The 21,597-nt window shown below is 39.9% G+C and overlaps 1 protein-coding gene across 1 annotated transcript in view; it reads right to left on the bottom strand.

Annotated features, from left to right (window-relative positions):
* Nucleotides 1-21,597, bottom strand: part of LOC117826186 (microtubule cross-linking factor 1) — a 78,904-nt gene that overhangs the window by 15,051 nt on the left and 42,256 nt on the right. The window contains 5 exon segments of the mRNA XM_034702075.1: nt 4,491-4,658; nt 8,008-8,178; nt 10,618-10,842; nt 11,391-11,492; nt 15,501-15,647. Of these exon segments, the coding sequence (XP_034557966.1) occupies nt 4,491-4,658; nt 8,008-8,178; nt 10,618-10,842; nt 11,391-11,492; nt 15,501-15,647 (813 nt within the window).

Genomic DNA, 21,597 nt, shown 5'->3' with positions numbered 1-21,597 from the left:
TCATTAACACCCATATTAAATCAGGGATGCTCGAAAGTGACTAATTGACTAAAAGCTGAGTCAGCATTTCCAATCTGGTGACTGCCTTCATTAGGCTTCAAAAAGACTCTTCAGAAACCAATGAGTGATGTCACAGAGACCATGTCCATGCCTGTTAGCCTGTTTATGGGTAAATAGTTTATGTAGCTTAAATGCAGAGGGATATACTTAATCCTTAAGTGAACAATCGCCCTTTATTTATACTTGATTTAAGCACTTAAGTAGATGTACTTAGTGACATTACACCACTGTCCAATCCACTCAGGCTGATGAAGACCTTTGAGTTGTTAAGATGCCCGACTGTTTTCAGACTGGCTGCTAATGTAACAGATATCACTGGCGCTCATTTCTTCCTCTCCACCACAAAACACAACTCCAGCTCCAGTTTTTCTCTATGGCCAAACAGGTCCGCAAATTTAACCCTGAGTAAGGGGGCGTCCTCACAAATTTATACTTCCAGCCACTCTCTGAAGCGAGGACTCAGTCGTACTGCAGAAATCTTCAAAGCAGCAGAGAGATGGAGTGAAGCCACTCTGGAAGCTTCTGTTTCCAGAGCACAGCAGAGCTTTGTACTCTTCAGCATGCTTTGATCTCCCAACATTACGGTACAAACCAGAGTGTGCAGCGCCGAGTCTGTGTGTGAGAAGAGCAAGTCAAGGCTGCCTTCAAACGTCAGCTTACATAACTCCCATTCACAATGTTAGTCTTGTATAATTTTATGTTGGGTTTTTAAACTGTCTGATTACATAGTGGAGAGGATCACATGCACAGTAATAGCTGCTGACTGAATGCTAACAGCCAGGATGTAAGATTTTATAAATATAGACAGATATTTAGGAGACCTCAAACTGTGCGTCACCAGAAACACGAGCCGGCCTGAGCCACTTTATTAATATCATCCAACAGTTGAACAAAAATAACTTCTATCCATGTATAAATAACACAGGTGAGGGTAATTTCCTATCCTGCTCTGCTCTGTTGGGCTGTGTAATGATCAGCGGTTTAGGGCATGTTTCTGAAGTCTTAATCAGAACGAAGCACAGCGGAGCAAGAAAAGAACTTGACATGGTGTTATCACAGGAAACTAAGTAAATTAGTTCTCATTGAGGCCCTCGGCGACCTCTGCTCTGTTGAAGGATATGAACCATGTAAAAGCTGCTCAGATTAAGAACAGCAGAGTTAAAAAGATAATCCTCCTCCTATAAGTCAAACTGTTTAATTATCTCCCAAAGCTGCAGTTCCCATTTTAATCAGATACAGCTGAAGAGGCGAAGCTCAGCCCAACACTATCGTCAAAAATAAACAAATCAGTGGTGAGCCATTTTTACATGCTCTGCCTCTAGAAGGGAAGTAATCTAAGTTTAAATCAGACACTGCAGACAGTGGAAATTGAGCTACTGGATCTAAACCATCTCTGAAAGGGAAAGTGGAGCAACATCTTGTCTTGCAATCCAGGAAACGACAGCAGAGCTGGTGAGAGCTATAAAGTAACTAAAACCACAAGCAGGAGTGACGATAGCTGCATGCTGTGACTTTGCATCATTTAAAGGAGCACAACTTCAAAGGAGAGCTGAATGAGGATGGAAATGTCAACATAAATAGCCCTGCCAAAGTTCACCTTGTCTAATATAATCTTCCTAGGCAATGTATAAGGAACAGGCAGGTATGCAAATTAGAAGGTATTGACAAGGAAAGCAGGAAGTGAAGAGGTCCTGCTCGACTAGGTTTTTCTCAGGCTGTATAAAAACGTGGATGTAGTTTCAGTGACATCACCCGCTGGATCCTAAAGAGGCGCTATGAAGCCCAGGGGTAGTGGTTGCCATATTGACGACACTGACTCCAGCAAACTTCTGGCTATATTTGGAAGCAGCTCAGAGGTGGATTTGAGGCAAAAGCCTGGCTACCTGCAACACACCCACCTGTTACTCATATCAGCCACACCCCTGAGCGTGTCTCATCAAGCATAACTCTCGGCCTTATTGTTTATTATTTCAGTTTTCCCCATGTTTTTTTCCCCATGGACAGTAAGCATTGCTTTTTTCATGCCACCATAGCACCTTATGTTTTGGACGGATTGGAGAGCTCTGAATGGCCACAACTTAAAAAAAGGAAAAGCTTCAACTAAGAGCGAAAAAAAAAAAATCACTGTATCCTTTTCGAGTTTTCCCAGTCTAGTCAGATTAATTGAGAGGTGAGGTTTATGAGTTTCCCTCTCGGTGAAATCACGGACATTAACAGCTCTGAACATGCATTCTGCAACCTGAAAAAAGCCCTCTGTCTGCTCAGACCATGGGGGAATCTTTCAAAGGGTTTTATGTTCTCAGCAATGATTTTTCCCGGAGTCAAATGTTCGGGGTATGTTTCCCAGAGTCAATATGTTGAAATCAACCACCCACAGCCCAAAGCCGACTGATGTTTTTCTCTTTGAAACCTACATCCTCAAAGACAGTGATATCCCCACAGTGGTTTCATAGATTTTTACCTTTCAAACTGCCAGTGAAATACCCAGCTCCCTTTGTTATTTTGCTGCTGAGAGACCTTACATGGGAACACAGGGGGGACCTCCATGTTAACACCCCAGTACCCCAAAAAAATCTGACTGTAAGGGGCATTAGGATGAAAAAGCTAAAAACATGAACTTTAACACAGACTGCCAAATTTCCTGGAGGCAGACTGATTACTCTGTAATGTGGCCAGGGTTAATCAGCTGGAAATAAATTACATTGTCTCTCATAATTACAATATCATAAATAGCTAGAGCAATTCAGATCATATGATCCTTCACAATCTATTATCAAACTGGCCTGTCTAAGAAGTAATTAATCAGCTCAGCAATGTGTGTTTTCACAACCCAAATTACAAATACATTGATGCTCCATGTACAATGTTGATAAAAACCTATTTGAATGGTTTGCAAATCACCTATATTCGGTTGAAAATAGTGAACAGACAGCATATAAAGTGCTGAAACAGAAAAAAATATCTTTATAAAACGAAAAATATACTTCAATTTGATGCCAGCAATACGCTTCAAAAAGGTTGGGGCAGGAACAACTAAACTCTGTAAGGAACATCTCTCTACTGATTACATTACTTTGCAACAGTTTAGTAATATGACTGTGTTCAAACAGTGCACTCCAGGAGGGGCTGAGTCTGTCAGAAGTAAAGATGGGAAGATGTTCACCCACTCTGTAAGAGACTGCAAATATTTAAACATTTTCAGAATAATGGTCCTTAGACGAGTGAAAATTTGACATTTGACACATAAAAAGGGACCACCCGGCTTATTATCAGTGCACAGTTCAAAAGCCAGCATCTGTGATGGTATGAGGATGCATCAGCGTCTACGGCATGAGTTGCTAACACATTAATACTGAGTTGTTTATACAGGTTTTGGAGCAACATATGCTGCCCTCCAGCCAATGCCTTTCTCAGGGAAGACTTTGCACATTTCAGCAAGACAATCCTAAACCACATTCTGCACGTATTACAACAGTATGGCTCTGTATTAGAAGAGTCGAGGTGCTGCACTGGCCTGACTGCAGTCCTGACTTGTCACCCATGAAAACATTTGATGCATCATGAAACAAAAAACATGACAGAAAGAGCCAAACTGTTGAGCAGCTAAAGGACATTTCACTTTACATCATAGAGTGTTGTTAAAAGAAGAGCTGATACATGTTGCTGTAATCAAATTTAAAATTAGCATATGTTTCCTTTATTAACATTTTGGGGATGTAAATGCTTCCTTTCTTGGTCTATAATCCAAAAGACAATGTGTGAGTGCATCTGAATATTGTAAATGAATGCTTTTCTGAAAGAAAAGTTTGTTAAGATTTCTTTGGACGCTTTGCAAATTCAAATCTTTTTTTACATTGATAAAATAATTAGCTGCTCCTGTACTACATGACTGATTTCAGCTTTCACTGTTCATATCAGCCGAGATGAGGATCTGCTAAGTATTTACACACACATTAAGAAAATAAGAGCACTTTAACAGATGTTCATAAAAAAATGAGGAACCCTCCACAATTAGGCACAGAGCTGAATCAATTAGTTTCACAATGACAGAATATACCAATTACATGCAGCAAAGCAAGTGATTCATCATATTTTCTTTTGCTGTCCTTCCTCTCGTGCTTTCATTGCTGAAGGGTGCTTTATAAACTTTATAAACTGGATTCTTTCTCTGTGTTGGCACTTGTGAAATAGATTATAACCCTGCTTCATTTCTCTGCTGCACTTTTAGAGAAGACTGTGTTTAGCCCAAGGGGAGCAGCTGAAAAGATTTGTTGTTTTCAGCTTGTTAGCGTTCTGCCCTGAGTGGGATTTCATCTGTGAACAAGTCAACATGTTTACTGTCACCTTGCTGCTCACTGAGAGCACCGTTAGTTTCCTACACCAGATTGTGCCCTGTCTCTTTAAGGTGGGCGCTGAGACGCCATCTGTACCTTTGCGACCTGGCACTTCATCTCTGTCCACTTGACCTCCCAGGCGGCTTTGTCATTGGCGTAGGCCTGCTGCAGCTGGCATCGCCGCGTCTCCTCCTCCCGCAGCTCCTCCCGAAACTCCTCCAGCAGCGTCCGCAGGGCCTGCAGCATTTGTCGGTTTTCCCCAAACTGGGAAATGAGACAAAGTACATGATTAGGAAATGTTTAAACAACACACCTCTAGCACATGGTTACAGTAAGTTCAGCAGGTTCTATCTTATCTTGATAGTCTTGTCTCTTGTTGTGATCTGAGCCTGCGTCCTCTTTGAGACTAACCTGCCTCGTAAGTGCCTTATAAATCAAAGTGACTCCACTTTCTACTGTCTCCCATCTGTCTTCTTGCCCTGTTTTTCAAAACCTTTGTTCTTTCCCATCTATCTTTTCTATATTCCTGCCTTTAAGGACCTAAAATATGAACACAAGAATGTGGGTAAGTGTAAGCTCCCCGTTCAAAAAATCCTACAAACAGATCAGTGGATATTAAGGGAAATCCCTCAGGAGCAGTGCTGTAATTAGAGCTGCAACAAAAAACCTGTTGGGCATCTAACATGCTGATTTATTTTAGTCGAGTATGAAGCATGGGGATTTTGAGACATTTTAGACGGTTTATGTTTGAGTTTATAAGTGCTTCAGGAGGTATGACATGCACCGGGTCACAGCATGTTATTCCTGAGTTGTCCGCTAAGAGAGATGTGAACAGAGCTGTGTGCCGTAGAGAGCACAGGTCTTGGCAGGAGGTGGTGAAACACAAAGGAGTCTGTGCCTAAAACATCACCTTGAGGTATCACTAAAGCACAGCTCGGCTGAGAAAACGATATTATATGATATCAGGCGCTAAAAGGCCAGAGCACTTCAATACAGGCTGAGCACTGCCAGTAAAGAAGACAAACAATAAAACTGATGTTTCCTCCTGTTTTACTGTCTGTCTAAATATCCACACATCACCATAGTAAACATGTAATGGATTCACTCATGAAAATAAACCACGATTCCCAAGATAAGGGATGTTTTTCAAAAAGAAATTCAAGCCTGCCAGCTACAAGTAGTGCAGCCTGATAGCTAGCTTACAGGCTAATTAGCTGATTTAAAGTTAAAGAGACTCAGTGGACTTTTCTTTATAAACAAAGTACACAGTTCCTTTTACATTCAGAGTTTTACTCCCAAATACACTTGTGTGTATCCTTGAGGTCTAATCTAATACATGTTGAATATTCATGAGGCATTTCCAATTTAGACACAATTAGGGAATCCTTGTTGTAAGCAGTAGCAAAACCACCAAGCTCTTATTTGACAGTGAATGACAAAGATGTGACTGGAAGACCTGCACTACTTTCGACTACTGTATTAACAAGGAAACCCCAACGTGCAAGCAATCTTCTTCTTCCCTTCCTCACAAAATACATATTAAAAAAGCTAAATAGCTCCAGCAATGAGTAAAATGTCCACGGGGTGCTTTTAATATCAAATCCTAACTTGTTGCAGCAATCAAACCAGAAAAGATGCAGAGGCAGACAGCACCTCATCCTGACAGGTTATAACCAGCAGCAACTTCATATATAAAAAAATGAAGCCAAAGAGCAAGTGCTAAAATCTGCAGTTCTTCAAGTGTCGACTTGAGGCTGGCTCCAAAAGCCAAAGCGACCCCATTAACACCATGTCAAAATGCCCACCTTAAGAGCAAAGAAAAAATGTTTCTAATTTTTTTTGAATTGGATAGTTCATATCATCAGTCAAACACACTTTAGGGGGAGTACGAGGACAAAATTCACCATGTCTTGGCTCAGGAACAGAAAGGTCCCAGTCAGGGTTCAAACTAAGGACTCTCGTAAAGTGACATAACAGTGCTAACCAGGGCACCACCCTGTAAATTCAATCATTTTAAGTGTTGCTCCAGATATCTGAAGCTGATCTGAGAACTCTTATGTCATGTGAAGTTAACCATTTAGAGTAATGTTAGTTTTTACGTAAATACTAGTATACTAATCAGGCCTCCCTGCACTTAATAAGATAAAAGTTTACAAGGAGGGGTAAATCTAATCATCTCATTTGCAGTATTTACAGTATTTAAATACACTTAATCTCTTAAACAGTATCAGACATTGGCAGCACCAGAGGGGATGAATCAGGATGTCTCCTTCCCGAAGCTGCCAAACTGCTTAAATTATGTCCAGGTCCACGCTAAAAACTTCCAATGATGTTTCCACAAATTAACATAGTATTATCTCACCTCCAGCTGGAGGATTTATCATCTGTGCATGCTCAGCTCTGCTATAGTACCCATGTGTGCAAATGCTTACTAAAGCAAGTCTGTATTTCTGCTTTTCTGTGCATAAAGCTTAATATAGTCATATGGCGAGCTGGAATGCTGCCCACAGTAAAATGACGACATTAGATCACTGTACAAACTTTTTTTTTACGATGCTGTGAAAAAAATAAAACACAGGACAGAGTAGAGCACTTACAGCTGCTTAATAATGCATCAAAACCAGAAATGCCTACGCTCCTTCTTTGCTTTTACAGATGAAGAAGTGGTCAACAGACGTACTGACAGCAATGCACGCAATGTCGGAGTAAAATGTCCTCTAAGCATGTAACTCAGAGTCCATGTTGTTGTTGGAACAGTAAGCTCAAAACTGGGTGTACTCAAAATAATTACTGCCTCTAACTGGTTATCTAGGCCAAAATTCTCATCAGCATACCATGCCAACACAGCTCTAATGAACGGCTGCCAGACACTCATTTGCACACAATGACACCGAATGAAAACAAAAATAAAAGGCCCATTAGAGGTCCAAACTCTTTCACTACACCGATCTATAAAGGGAAATAAAACATACTACTGGTAAATGTCCTTTGCACTTTTTGCTCTAGAGTTAAACTGCCAATTATGTGCGTGGTAATACAAATAAAGTTGTTATTTTAATGTGTATATCATGGGGAACAGAATATTAAAGCTGCAGAAGGAAACATTATTTTAATCCAATCCAATCCAATCCACTTTATTTATTTATTTATTTCATAAGAGTTCTGGTTAGAATAACCGGGTTTAATTTTTGCGGGTTACTAATGAATGTTACTAATTGAAATGGTCCCTTAAATAATGCTGTTTCTGATCTGTGTCTGTGTTCATCTGTCCCTTTGTATTATTATGTTTAGAAAAAATGCTCAGTCTGAAGAGGGAGAGGCAGGGTTTTTTCCATTTGAATGTAGATGTTGCATATTGCCACTTTATAGTATACAGTAAGTTAATCTATAGCTTGTGAAAGAGAATAGTTTCTCGTGTGCAGTTAAATGTTATGCCTGACCATTTTATGTATCTAGTATACAACGGCTGCAACTAAATGATCCAGTCTTAGTAAACTGATTTTATAATTCTGAGAGCACAACTCTTGCTTTACTTCCTCTTTGATAGACCACAATGATTATATTTGAAACTGAAGCAGGAACCATGTCAAAGGTTTTGCAGCCGTGTTAGTACCTGTCTTTGGTGCTGCAGGTGTCGGTCAGGCGACGGCAGAGGGATGAAGGGCCCTGTGTCGCGGACGTCCCCTGGAGTCTGAGGTAAACACAGTCTGTCGTCTCGATCGGACTCTCCCTCCGCCTGCTCCGTTATCACTCCCAACTCTGGGATGCCCTCCAACTTCTCAAACTGGAACAGATGACAGAGCAATGAGAGGTCTGTGTTTTAATTCATGCACTTGTTTTTTTTTTTCTGTACAAACACACTCTGTCTCAGGCTCGATGGTGCTGAGCTTTTCCCAGCGTGCACTGAGTAGAAGGCAGAGATATATCATGAATGAGAGTGAGTCCTTTACACATCACATCTATACCTGCTTGTGGACAACTACAATCACGAATGTACTTAGTTTAACACCAATTTCTATTTTTCTAGGTATGTGTATATGATACTTTCTTAAAGTTAAAGAACAAATTAACTACACCATGTCAAATTCAACCATTCACACACATTCATACACTGAGGGCAGAGGATACTACAAAATTGCCAATCAGTATAAACTAACCATTCACTGCACATTCACACACTACCTTTGCCATCAGGAGCAATTTGGCGTTCAGTATCAGGACACTTTGGCATGTTGACAGTGAAGCTGGGATCGAACGACCAACCTTTCATTTGAGAGATGACCCACTCTACCACTGAGCCACAGCAGCCCCCTTAATTTGAACATCTCTAAAATGGATGTATTCTGTGAATCTAACCAAAAAAAACATCCAAATGGAAAAAACATGGACGTGATGACAAGGAAACTGGAGGTGCAAAATGCCAAAAAACCTGACTAGGGTCAAGGATTTCCAAAATAAAACAAGAAACATGGGCATCAAATGAAAACACACACAAAGCTGAAAGAAGAAATTATGAAAAGTAACAACAACACTGGAATACTTAAACAGGAACAACTTATGACTGGTAAAGACAGGAAGAAAATAAAGATATGAAACACAATATTTTTCTGTATTTTCTGTTTTGTTAAATATGTTGTCTCTTAATCCTTTGAAATTATTTTTTTCTTATGTATTGCTCTTCTGTGTATCGTACAGCACTTTGGCTGTTTGACATAAAGTAAAAGTTGACAAGGAAGGGAACCATGGGAAGAGTTTGTGAAAGGATCAGATTAAAATCACTGTCCTAAAGTGTTGAAAGCTCAAAGTAATATCACAAACATGATCCCAACATCTCCTACTTGACCTTAAGGTTTCATAACAAAGCACAGTGAAATACATATCAGGTGACAGCTTTCCGAGTTATAACTGTGACTTGTTCAGAAGTGTAGTTTGCTGCCCTCTCTGTGAGAAAGAAGAGATTTGCAGTCCCAGGTATAGATTTATAAAGACCTCCTGGGAAAACAGCCAATTTATCTTTGATCTCTACAGTAGGGAAGGCAAACCCACTGATTTACTGGATCTAATGAGTGTCTCATACCGGAGAGTCCCAAAAAACACAGTCTTTGAATGTCTCCACTGAGACTGAAAGTTGTTTCACTTGATCTATTTAGCTGATTTGATCTTTTTTGATCCAAATTGTATTTCATTACACCAGTTCACCAATTCTTACATTTGTTTTCATGCAGATGTGAAGGTTTTAATGTGTTCTACTTTTTAGACTTTTACCTTTGTTATCCACAGCTCCCTTCAAACTGCTCTCATTAAACCACACTTGATGAATAAATACTGTGTGCATAAAATTAACTTGTTTGGGGCAGTTTTCCTCATGTCAGTTGTAGGTTTGGGTGTGAACCCTGAGAGAGCAATAAAGACAGAGCATCAAAGTCTGTGAGTCCATTCAGGACAACACTGAAACTCTGCCATTCTTCCTGGTTTCCATCTGATTCATTAAATCAAGAATCGTCATTTTATTCCACGGTTTCACTTTGTAAGCACAGTGGAGCAAAACTATGACTATGATTACAGGCTTTCGAAAATAAATTAACTTCAGAAATGAGAAAATATTCTGTTTGGACTCAGTGTCAGGTGAAGGGCGTGCAATAAGCATCCAGTAAGATCCACCTGGGCCCCTCTCTGCTGCACCATCTGCAGGGCCAATTTACTATTCACTACGAGGCAATGAATGAATAAGAAATTAATTTAAGACTAAGTAACACAGAGCTGCATAAACAGTGCCTGACTCAGGATTTAGGAGAAATATTGGACAACAAAGATATGATGGTGACAGCCATGAAGAAGTTTGTTTGGTATTAAAAGGAGGGACTGAGAGGGGATCTGTTTCAAAGGGGAAAATACTTCAACCTGCTGAGGGATGTAGGTGCAGATCTTATGAATGCTCATCATGTGTATGTTCAACCGAATAAATAGCACAACACATTAAGAGAATGATTAATATCCCAATTTTTGAAGTGAATCAACAATGGATAAAAATAAATTCCCTCAGCACTCTGGTAGAAGAATCGCAACCTCAAATGGTGCAAAACTGACATCAACTTAGCATGAGTCGCTTGTTTTTTCTGCCTTTTACGCCATTTCATTCTTGATAGCTCTACTCCAGTCAAAGCTGGCAATGCTTCAGTGCTGCATGGGTTAACACCTGTCCTGCATCAACCGCCTGACTCACCTCTGGCTGCTCCGTCTCCTCTGTGGACTCGTCCCTGCGTTCGAGCCTCCAGTGCATAAGGATGGACCTGAGCTTCATGTAGAAGATGATGGTGTTGCGTCTGAAGAGGCGGACCTCTTGTTGCAGCATGGTTCTCTCCTGGGTCCAGGACACGTCGTGACTCTGGAGTCCCTGCAGTTCCAGACTGCCACGCTGAGCCTCCATACGCAAACGCTCGTCATCTTGCTGTGAGAGGGCGCAGCGAGAAGACAGATTCACAAAGAACATAAAAAGATATAACTCAAAGCTGTCATGTTTCAAGACCTTTTAATCGTAATGAGTGTAGAGTACTGGGATACTTTTTATTTTTTTAGGCATTGGAATCAATTTCACTCTGTTTCATGACCAGCTAAAAAGTTCTAACAGGAGCTTTAAAATATAGATCCATACTTTTATAACATTTCCTTTGAATAAATTCAGCTTATTTGGATCATTTTGCAAGCATAGATGCAATGCTGATCATATTTTGAACCTCATCTTTAAGTAAATAAAGTCCAGTTGGCATGTTCCAAGAGCAAAAGAAAAATTGGAAATAGAACAAGCCCTGCAACTTTGAGCTGGATAGATGGAACAAAGTCTGCACCAAAGAACAGACGAAACTTTCTTCTGTGTTCACTGGTGAGACTCAACTAAAATCATCTTCATGCTTTAGTAAAGTGTGTCCACTGTTCTTCCGCTCATGGTCAAAATATTGAAGTTATTCCACCATGGCGTGACTGACTGTGTGTTTGTACCTGAGGCAGAGAGACGACAGCCTCCCGCTCCTCTGTCGCTACCCGCAGCCTCCGTTCATGATCCAGGCGAAACTGGATGTCAGCAGCAGGCGTGTCCCGGAGCTGAACCCACAACAGCACAGCACACAGTCACTCTATAGCAACACTTTGAAAACATTTCATCACATATTGATAGCTCACGATCATTCTGTTTGTCCTTCTTTAAAGTTTGATTTGTCTGTCAACCAAAATAAAAAGGATTTATGTATGAGATGATTCCACTTGATGTATTTGTTTCTTCAGTTTTCAGAGAAAAGTAAAAATTCACTGAGCAGGACTGAATCTTCAAAATGTGTCTGCCTTTCACACAAACAGAAACCCAAAATATCTTCTACTGCAACGTCTCAGGAGATGATCATAATTTAAAGCAGCACTTTTGAGCTTGACTTCATATTTCTTCATCCACTAACATCAGAGTTTTTCATCTAAGCTCAAAGAAAATCATCGAAATCTAAAAGTGACAGCCGACTTTTGGGAATCACACTCTGTAACTGAAGGTCTTATAAGTAGACTGATAACACTCCTAAGTCTTTTAGCCAAATATAAAGCCACATATAGCAACTGGTTAGCTGAGCGTAGCCTATGAATTACTGGAAACAAGGGGAAACAGCTAACCTAGTTTACTCCATGTTTAAAAAAGTACCTGCCAACAAGACACTCTAAATATAAACTTTAAGAGCAACTTCCTGAAGGCTTGACATCATAATGAGGGCGCTACTCAGGGGAGCTGCAACTCCCTGCTTATTAATAAGCACATAAACCCTCGGCCAACAACTTCTTCATTTTGATATATGTATGGACCAAACAAAAGAGAAATGACAGGGGAATTAGTGAATCTTAATAAAATTACCATAGCTTTCATGCTAAGTTACCTGTGTACCCCAGTTTCCAATGTTTCTGATAGGCTAAGGTATCCTGACTAACAACCTGGCTGAGAGACATGAAAAGCGAAACAGAGCAAAGGAATGAATTTAAACATTCAATCTCCAACTATGTAACTACAACTGTCCGACTCTCAGTCTTTGAAATTTAAGCATCAAACATTGGCTGTGCCCGAAATCACACTTCTCACTACAAAGTGCACTTTATAGAAGATTCAGCATTTTGTAGGGCTGTCCAAAATGTGAGTGAGGGTTGTTACACCCTATACAGAGAACTCAGTGTATCCCACAATGTACTGTGTAGTGCACGACCAAATGTCACTAACCAAGCAATTTGTAATTCTTTGGTGACATTTTTACTGAAATCAAGCAGTTTTGTGAAGAGTAGGCTACATGATTTTCTACAGAGAAACGTTATTTTTTCATGTTGGTGATGACAGGCAGGAGACTACAATCTGTTGTGCACAAGACAAATAACTGAGTTGTGATGCAAAATTAGGTTTTCATTATTATATTAAGAACATATCTATTTCTTATCTTGAACTATTTATGAAAATATGCTCAGTATTACAACCCCTATTTCAAAATTAAAAATTTTATGCGGTGGAGTATTATTCCGAAATTGTTGGACTGTTTGCTCACACAGTCTCTCACAGTGTTGCACATTTTCCTATCTTTACGTCTGAAAGCTTTTCAGTTTCAACATTTGATTTATTGTCTTTGCACAATGTTTAATTTAACATACAGTAGGCCTTAAAGGATTTGTAACCCATCAAAATCTGTCTTTAACAACAGTCACAACTTTTTTGCAATTTAAGTTGCAAATTATTACCAGAATACCAGATATTACCAAAATTCGTACTGTCATCTATTACTATCTCAAACCAATGTTGACCTGCACATTTTAAATGCAGAACAGCAATGACGTTGTTATTTTGCATCTGGCAAGATCAATTAATTTTTTTTTTTTATTGTGCTCACTGTTGAGCTCACTATAAAGTCTACATTAAACTCAGTGAGTAGGTGGAGTTTGTGATTTCGGACACAGCCATTGTACATTGAAAGAGTGCATGTTTGTCACGAGAGCTACATGACGCTAACAATTCATCTTGTAATCTCATTTACTTGACTCAAAAAAGAAAGCTGCATCTAAACTCTGGATTCCATCACAATAAATTAACATTACTAATAGTAGCTGACTTGTGGCATTTATTATTGCTGATAAAGAACATCAACTTTAATATCATTCATGCCAGAAACTGTATTAGGAACTGAATGTATGTGACATTTAATTATCTTAGGTGAAAAAATGCTCAGAGGGAAATGAGATGCTAATGTTAATGGCTTTGAATGTAATGATTCTTCTTTTGTGACTCGCTCGCACACATCACTTTCTGTCAGTGTGAAAGAACAGGCAGTGCAGATTCTGACAATTCTGAAATTGCAGCAGTTTATAAGGCGATTTCTGTCTTCTATCCCCTGTGCAGGATGCACACTAACAGTAAGTTGAGCTGTTCAGTGTGTACCGGACCCTGGATCACCTCCCTGTCAGCCCAATGTCAAATGCAAATCACCCAGGCCTACAGTGCAGTGCTAATCCGGCCATATCCAAGCTGCTTTCCCATTCATTCATTCCCTCTCTCAGATTAGACTGGGGCAGAGAGCACAGGGACACAAAGAAACCCACATGAATGTGCCATAACTGTAACTGTAATAGTAATGTGTCACATCAGCGCTGCCAGTACTTTGCATTACATAATAACTTCTCTATGAACGCAAGCATGAGGCAGCGATTATGAATCACAGAGTCCTGCCATTACACCACTGCTTTATTAAACAGCCGAGTCACTGAAGGATTTAACCGATCTGAGCTTCTGTTGCAATGTTACCGCTGGCCTTTTGATTGTTCTCTTTGATTCTCTCAGTGTGTGTGGGCGTTAAAGGGGAATGTGATACTTCTATGTAAGCTGTACTCTTACATGCATTTAACCTGCTGAGTCGAGTCATGACAGTGCAGCCGGTAGTGATGAACCGGAGCCAGGGGGCATCGCTGCAGAGTGCACTGTGTGCAGACTCAGCGGTGATACACTCAGTGCATACATGCACTGAACAAGTCGATAAGCTGTAGCAGTGCATGGCCGCTCCATCACAAAGCTTTAAAGGGCAACATTAAATTGTAAGAAGTATGAGGCAATAAAAGAGATGTACTTTCAAAAGTCTTCTTAAAGTTTATAATCTACTTCTTCAAAGGAGTAAATCAATCACAAAATGTCCCAGGGCACATGGTTAGAACTTTAAAAACAAAAACAAATGTTAAACCAATAAAAAAAAGAGAAAATAAAGACCAGTGGCTGTAGGAGTGGATATTCAGTGGGAAATAGAGAGAGTGAATGAAGTGAAATCGTGTTGAGCATCAAAAAATGACTGTGGCTGGAGTGTCACTAGACATGCTGGACTGAGTGGCATTTGGATCATTAAGAAACCATTTGTGGAAATTTGGATCCTTGGGATTTAAAATCATCCAAAGTTGGCACACATTGAGCCAAAAAATACTTGGAAAGGTTTGTTTGAAATGAGAAGAGACTTCCAAAGGTCTAAAACACAGTCCGAAGAAGTAACTTAATATGGCTATATCATACTTAATATCTTCAATGGTCTTTGTCTTTATTAGATAAACTGTAAACTCTAACTCCTCTAATCCTGAATATGACCAATTGTCTTATTTTAGTGAAGTCTCTTTGTATTTTCTCATTGTGCACTGCTTCTAACAGACACTCCAAAAACAAAACATTCACCCAAAACATGTCTTTTTGTAAACAATAGCCCTCATTCAACCAGTCAGCTTTCAAAATGCATTTAGCAGAAGCGTGACTGAATTAATTTAGTTAATTTTTTTGCCTAATTTCTCTTACGTCAGTTGTGCATAAGATGCAATGTGTAGTATTCGAACATGCTTTGGGTGGTTTTGAAGCATCCATTAGCACTGCAGAGCTCACAACAGCTAACAATGAGAAAGAAATTAGTCGCTTTCCTTAAAGACAAACCAGATTAGTCTTACAATCAGTTTAAAGGATTAGAAAGTAGAGTCCGGATCAACACAAGGCCCGTGTACGAGGCTCGTAGTTGAGCCAGTGTCAACTCAGTCCCACAGGTGGAAGGGAGATGGAGGAGGGAGGGAGGAGGCACTGACCTCTGCTCTCAAAGCCAGGGGCCTGTGGTACCTAGTGAGTCCCGGGGCTCCCCTGCTCTGGGCCTGGCCCCCACCCTGGCTCTGGCTCTGGGGCTCCACGCCTCGCTCCTGTCCTAGACGCCACTCCAGCTCATCCCTCTGACCGGACTGTGAGTGACGTGGGGTGGGGAAAGGGAAGGGGAAGGGGAAGGGAAGGGAAGGGAAGGGAAGGGAAGGGGACGGTGGGTGTGAGGGTTTAGGGGGATGGGGTGACAGGTGCAGGATACAGGGGTGCAGGAGGTGGTGGTGGTGGTGGTGGTGGTGTTGGGGAGGAGATGTGTGAGGTGGATTGTGGACAAAACAGACAGAAGACAACAAACGGGGTGAGGGGACAAGGGAAGAAAGCGGGCGGGGAAAACAAACGAAAAAAACAGAAAATGGGTAAAGAATATAAGCAGAGGGGGGAAATTAACTAACAGACTACACGGTGAGGAGAAGAACAAACGGACTAGAGTACGAAGAAAAGCGCAAAGAGAAAGACCAACTTAAAGGTGACGGCGTATGAGAGAGATGAGAAGAGAACGAGAATGAGGATGAACAAAATCATGGGCTGAAACATCTGGCGGGAACACAAAGAGGAACAAAGAGAGGGAATCGGGGAGGAAAAGAATGCAAAACACTTGTTATGAAGCGCATGCAATGAGGGATACATGAGTCCAAACCAACAGCTGAGAGATACCACGGCAAACTGCAGAGCGAGAGCTAGCACGCTAAAGGTTTAAAACACATGCCTGTGCACAGCCGTGTGTGTAGGAGTAGCAGTCAGCTAAGGCTGTACGATGCACATTGGTTTTACACATTACAGCATTTTGAATACACTGCAGGACTTATAGGGTTCAGTTGATCTTTAAAGCAGCACCATGCTAGTTGCCCCCCTTTTGAGACTTTGCCCACAACGTGTTCATGTAAGTGAGGTTTCTCTTAGTTAGTGAGCAGAAAAATGTACCTACAGAAGCAGAGAGCATTCACCAGAGGAAAAAACTGGAGAGTTATTGTTATGAATTTAATATTGGGGACTTGGAGCGACTTGGTATTGCCAAACTATTAGCTGTGTATACAACAACTACAGCATATCATAGTTGGAACAGAACAGAAATACAATAAATAAAATAATACAACCTTTTTGTTGACTTTTTGCATGCTAAAGGTAGAAATGTGTCTTTCCTTTTTGTGTGCAAATACATGCCATTAACAAAAGTTCTCTTTAAAAAGTCTAATACAATAAACGCAAAAGCTGCAGCTTCTAAATTGGTATAAAAATGAAATAATTAAAATAAAGTGAGTAAGACTATTTGACAAATATATGATACATTGTACATATCATAATCACATGCCTCATTTTTAAAAGACGCAGACGCCATAATCTTGAGGAAACACTTATAACACATTGACTACAAAGAATGGACAGAACAATAGTTATCCTATGGGAAGCCATCATTTCTAAACCTCCCCCTGGTGAATGGCAGCAGTATATAGCTCAAAGCCCGCCTCTTTTATTATAACAAACATAACTTGAGTCAAACTAATAATAAAAGTCACTTGAGCTGATTCGTGTGTAAGTGTTCATTTTTTCTGAGAAGTTTAGTTAAATAGTTGTTTGATTTGATTGATTGACAGCTATACTGACAAATGCAGCTCCTGCAATGTTCTTGGGTAAGAAAACATAACAAACACTAAGTTATTCCACAGCTATAAGCATCTTTAAATCCACACAAGAATCTGTTCTGCTGTGGACTGTACCGCCTGACTGACTGAGGGATCTTTGATGTTCAATCTGTAAGTAAAATGTCTGCTTTGGGTAGCACAAGAGGTGTGATGTTAGTCCTGCTGCTCCACCAGCCTGAATGCTCTTGCGCATGCCTTGGCTCCTCCAGCTCAATATGTCAGCACACACTGAGGAGGTATTCTGGCTTCAAACCTCACAACGGGCAGAAATGATGGTGCACTGTCAGTTCTTAATACAGTCAAAGCTCTAACATAATATAATAACAAATAATAACCTGGATCCGCCACCTTTTCTTTTTTTGTAACTGTGCGTGTCATATTTATGTGATATGAAACGATTAATGTCCAAACAGCAGTCCCAGCGCTTTAGAAAGTAGTCACATGAACTCAGAGACACCCAGAAATCTTAACTACAAGTTTATGACAATTATATTTTAAGACTATAATTGGTCTGATATATTTGAAGCTCCAGACCCGCCTCCCAGTGACAATTAACCAACTGGCTGATGGGTCTGGTGAGGCCAGGCTACTTTAATATCATAATTTTATTGTAAATTTTACTTTAAGATCTGAAGATGTGATACATCTGTTACAAGACAAGTTATTCCTTTTTACCTCAAGATTCTCATTTCATAATAATATCTGAAAGTCAAACTTTTAAGAAAATATTTCCAATAAGATGTAAAAATTGTGCAATCACTGCATGAAGCTTTATTGTGTTATGGAATAGAAACAGCAAACTAAAAGGTTTCAACTTATTTTTTTTGCTATGGTGAATGCCCCTCTGACTTCATTTCTGTTTGTAGATACATTTACTGTTAATCCTACTCTTCAGTGCTACAGTGACATTTTTTGTTCTGTCTCTCACATTTCAAAACTCTGTGATTCTACAAGTTTGACCACCTTAAACATCCTTACATTGGGAAAAGGGTCTTTTAGTTTTGATCAGGTTTGAGTTGTTAGTGCTTTGTAAGCTTTCTCAGCTAGTTAGCTTTAGCCAAAACCACCCAGCTTCCCCCAGACTACACAGCGAGTCCTCCAAGCAGAGGAGCAAAGCAGAAACAAGTCATTGGATAGAATGAGCATGGAGCCAGCTGCAGTTATCACTACAAAGCAGATTAAGGGGGAGATGTTTGAGCTGCGGTTTATTTTGTCTGGCTGATTAGAGAAGACATCCAAGATGTCTGCTGGATCATGCAGAGCACAGATAATGAACCTGCTTTGGGAGAGCACAGAGAATGTTGACGTGTTGACTGAGCTGCAATAAAACAAGAACAAAAAGCAGGAAGCCAGCCAGCGAGGTCCTTCCACACAGGCAGCTCACACAGCACCATGCAACTCTGCTTCACACTCGTCTTCATCAAACAGAGGTTATTTCAGATAGTGCACACACATTTTTATAGTTCATCTCCTTGGCAACACTATCGTACCAATCCAATGTGTGTCTGTGTGTGTGTGTGTGTGTGTGTGTGTGATGATATGTTGTGCCAACATTATAGCTACACCATTTATGGGTCATAATGAGTCATACAATGATAGCATGGTGTAGCAAAGCTGTAGAGAGGAAATATTTACTGAACTTCATCATGCAAGAGTTCACTGTGTCAGGGAAAGCTTTGAATAGAGCCAAATGGAAGAAGCTGCCATAACTTCTTTAGTACTTACTCCATTCATACAAAGCAACCTCCCAAGCACCCTCTCTTGGCCCTGGCTGACTGGAAGCAGGGCGGCTGCAGACAGTGAGTGCAGGGAGAAGGAGGCAGGCAGGGCTGCTGGCTATGAGGATGTGCATGAAGATGCAGATGTGAATGTGGCTACAGCAGAAGCGATGGCGGTGGAGATGGGTCAGGGGAGGGGTGGCGTTGGTTGTGGCGGTGGTTCCAGTGTGGTTGAGCTGGGAGGCTCATGTTACTGGCACTGAAGGTCTCTTAGAATCTATTTAGTCCTGAAGCTTTAAATGATAGGTTCGGATTTTATTCAAGTCCTCCAACCTGTGTCACGTTGATCTAATCCTTTCTCTCTCACTAAAAGCGACCAACCCTGTCTTAAGAAATTCAATTTCTACTTCAAAACAACAAAAATGATACCTGGATAAAGCCAAAATTAATGGATAAAGCAGTATCACAGAAACGCTTATCCAACACAAGACACTTATGCCAAGAGTTGGAGTGATAGAGATAATTGCTTTTTGATCTCCAAACCGGTATCTCATAGCTCCCATGCAGCCTAAAACTCAGGATCAGATATCTGCAAGGATGTCTGTGATTGCACGGATATAATATCAAAACTTATTAACTAAGTTAACTAAGTTATTAACTTATTAACCTGCAGGGACAATGAAGTGCACAATAATATTTTATTTACAATTATATTACATCATATCCAATCAAATTGTATCATATTGTATTGTGTAGTATTGTATCGTATCGTATCCTATACTATCGTATTGTATCATTACTGGCGTCAAACTCATTTCAGTTCAGGGGCCACATATAGCCCAAGTTGATCTGAAGTGGGCTGGACCAGTAAAATCACAACATGATCATTTATAAATAACAACAACTCTAAATTTTTCCCTTTGTTTTAGTTAATTCTGAAAACTTTCACATTTATGAACCATATTTCTACAAAAAGAGCTGTTGGATTATGCAAACAGAACGTAATCTTTTTTTTTCACTTTGAGAAAAAAAGTTCAGGTGCGCTCTGTTAGCACTATGATTTAATGCGACCCCCAGAGGACACATTTGAAATAGTAGTTACTTTTATAAAAAAATTGCAGTAAATGTCTTCTCTGTAATTTTTTCACTTACAAAGTCGTTCCATGAACCGGATTGGAACCTCTGGCAGGCCGGTTTTGGCCAGCGGGCTGTATGTTTTACACCCCTGCATTACATAGTGTTGTATGTATCTTACCATTCCATATTGAATCGTGTCGTCTCATCTCATCGTATCAAATTGTATTGTATCGTATCTTGTAAGAAGTATTGATTGGTATCATATTACATGGTATTTTATCATACCATACCATGTAAAATAGTATCTTATCGTATTTTATTGTATCATATCATATCATATCGTATCAGGTCCTACACTATTCTAACTTATTGTATCCTAATGTATGGTATTGTCTCTCATCATATCTTAAGTATCATGTACTTTTAGTTTAATACCGAACACTGTATCATCATAATAATGTTATTTTCTCTAGCACTGTCATAATTTGCTTTTAGCTGATACTTATGTCTGAGTATTGAATTCAGTATCAGGAAGAAAAAAATGACATTAAACATCAGAAGTTATTGGAACTCTTGACACAACCCATTTATATAACCATGCAGAAAAATCAAGATCAAGCGTGCTTTCTGTATAACTGTATACAGTTATATTTGAAAATGATCCTGTATGGTATGTATTGTCTGCATGACTGGTTTCAAGTATTCTCCAATACAGCACAATGTTGTCCATTAAAAAAGGTCCTCAATAGACCTTAAAGCAGGGTTTGCTTAAAGTCCTAGCAACCTGTTATTGACATGGGGCTCCCAAGGCAACTTGAAGATTAATCTATGCGTATCAACACCAGGACTCAGTTGTGGTCACTCTTTGGCTGTGGCCAAAGTACTAAATTCAATCTTTCTGAAAGGTAGTTCATGTCTTTAACATAGTTGAGCAAAGAAATAACAACCAGGGAAACAGTGATGCTTTGACAGGGAAGCCCCAACTTTTAGAAGATTCCCATTAAAATTGGCGAACTAAAGACTAAACCCTAAATTAACTCTGGCCAGCTTTAAAAGAGCACTTCTTTAATTTAGTACTGACCTCTTACCTCATTGCCATACTTTTAGTAACCATTATTAAATAGAACAAAGCATAAAATTACTATAAGAGAACCAGTGTGATTGCCCGTTACTCAGGCATTCTCCGTCTTTGTCAAAATCTGTTGGCTACATCATCAACAAAGCAATTTTCTCCTTCCGACAGAGTCACACAGCTGTCATTATGGAGAGAAGGAGTGATTACAGTGACCCATAAATCACTCAAAGTATAAATGGCCATCTGAATATTGAATAAAAATAGACTTGAAAAAATCCGAACCTATCCTTAAAGCTTAATTAGATTCCCATTGACAGAAAAGGCTGCGGACAGTGTGTGTTCTGCTAAAGATGTATGGCGCTGCCACTGTCTTTAATTAGAGCGGATCTTTACACACAGAGCTGACTCAGGATCTCATTTAGTTTACCGCTGCTTTAAATGTTCAACAAATGAATGCACATCTAGGGCCCTTTCTATCAAACTTAAGTACACCACTGGGTTTCCATCATCCTAAACATCAGGA

The sequence above is a fragment of the Notolabrus celidotus genome, chromosome 15, assembly GCF_009762535.1.
Source record: "Notolabrus celidotus isolate fNotCel1 chromosome 15, fNotCel1.pri, whole genome shotgun sequence".
Lineage (NCBI taxonomy): Eukaryota > Metazoa > Chordata > Actinopteri > Labriformes > Labridae > Notolabrus > Notolabrus celidotus.
Note: the sequence above shows the minus strand (reverse complement) of the source record. Positions and strands in the feature narration are given on the sequence as shown.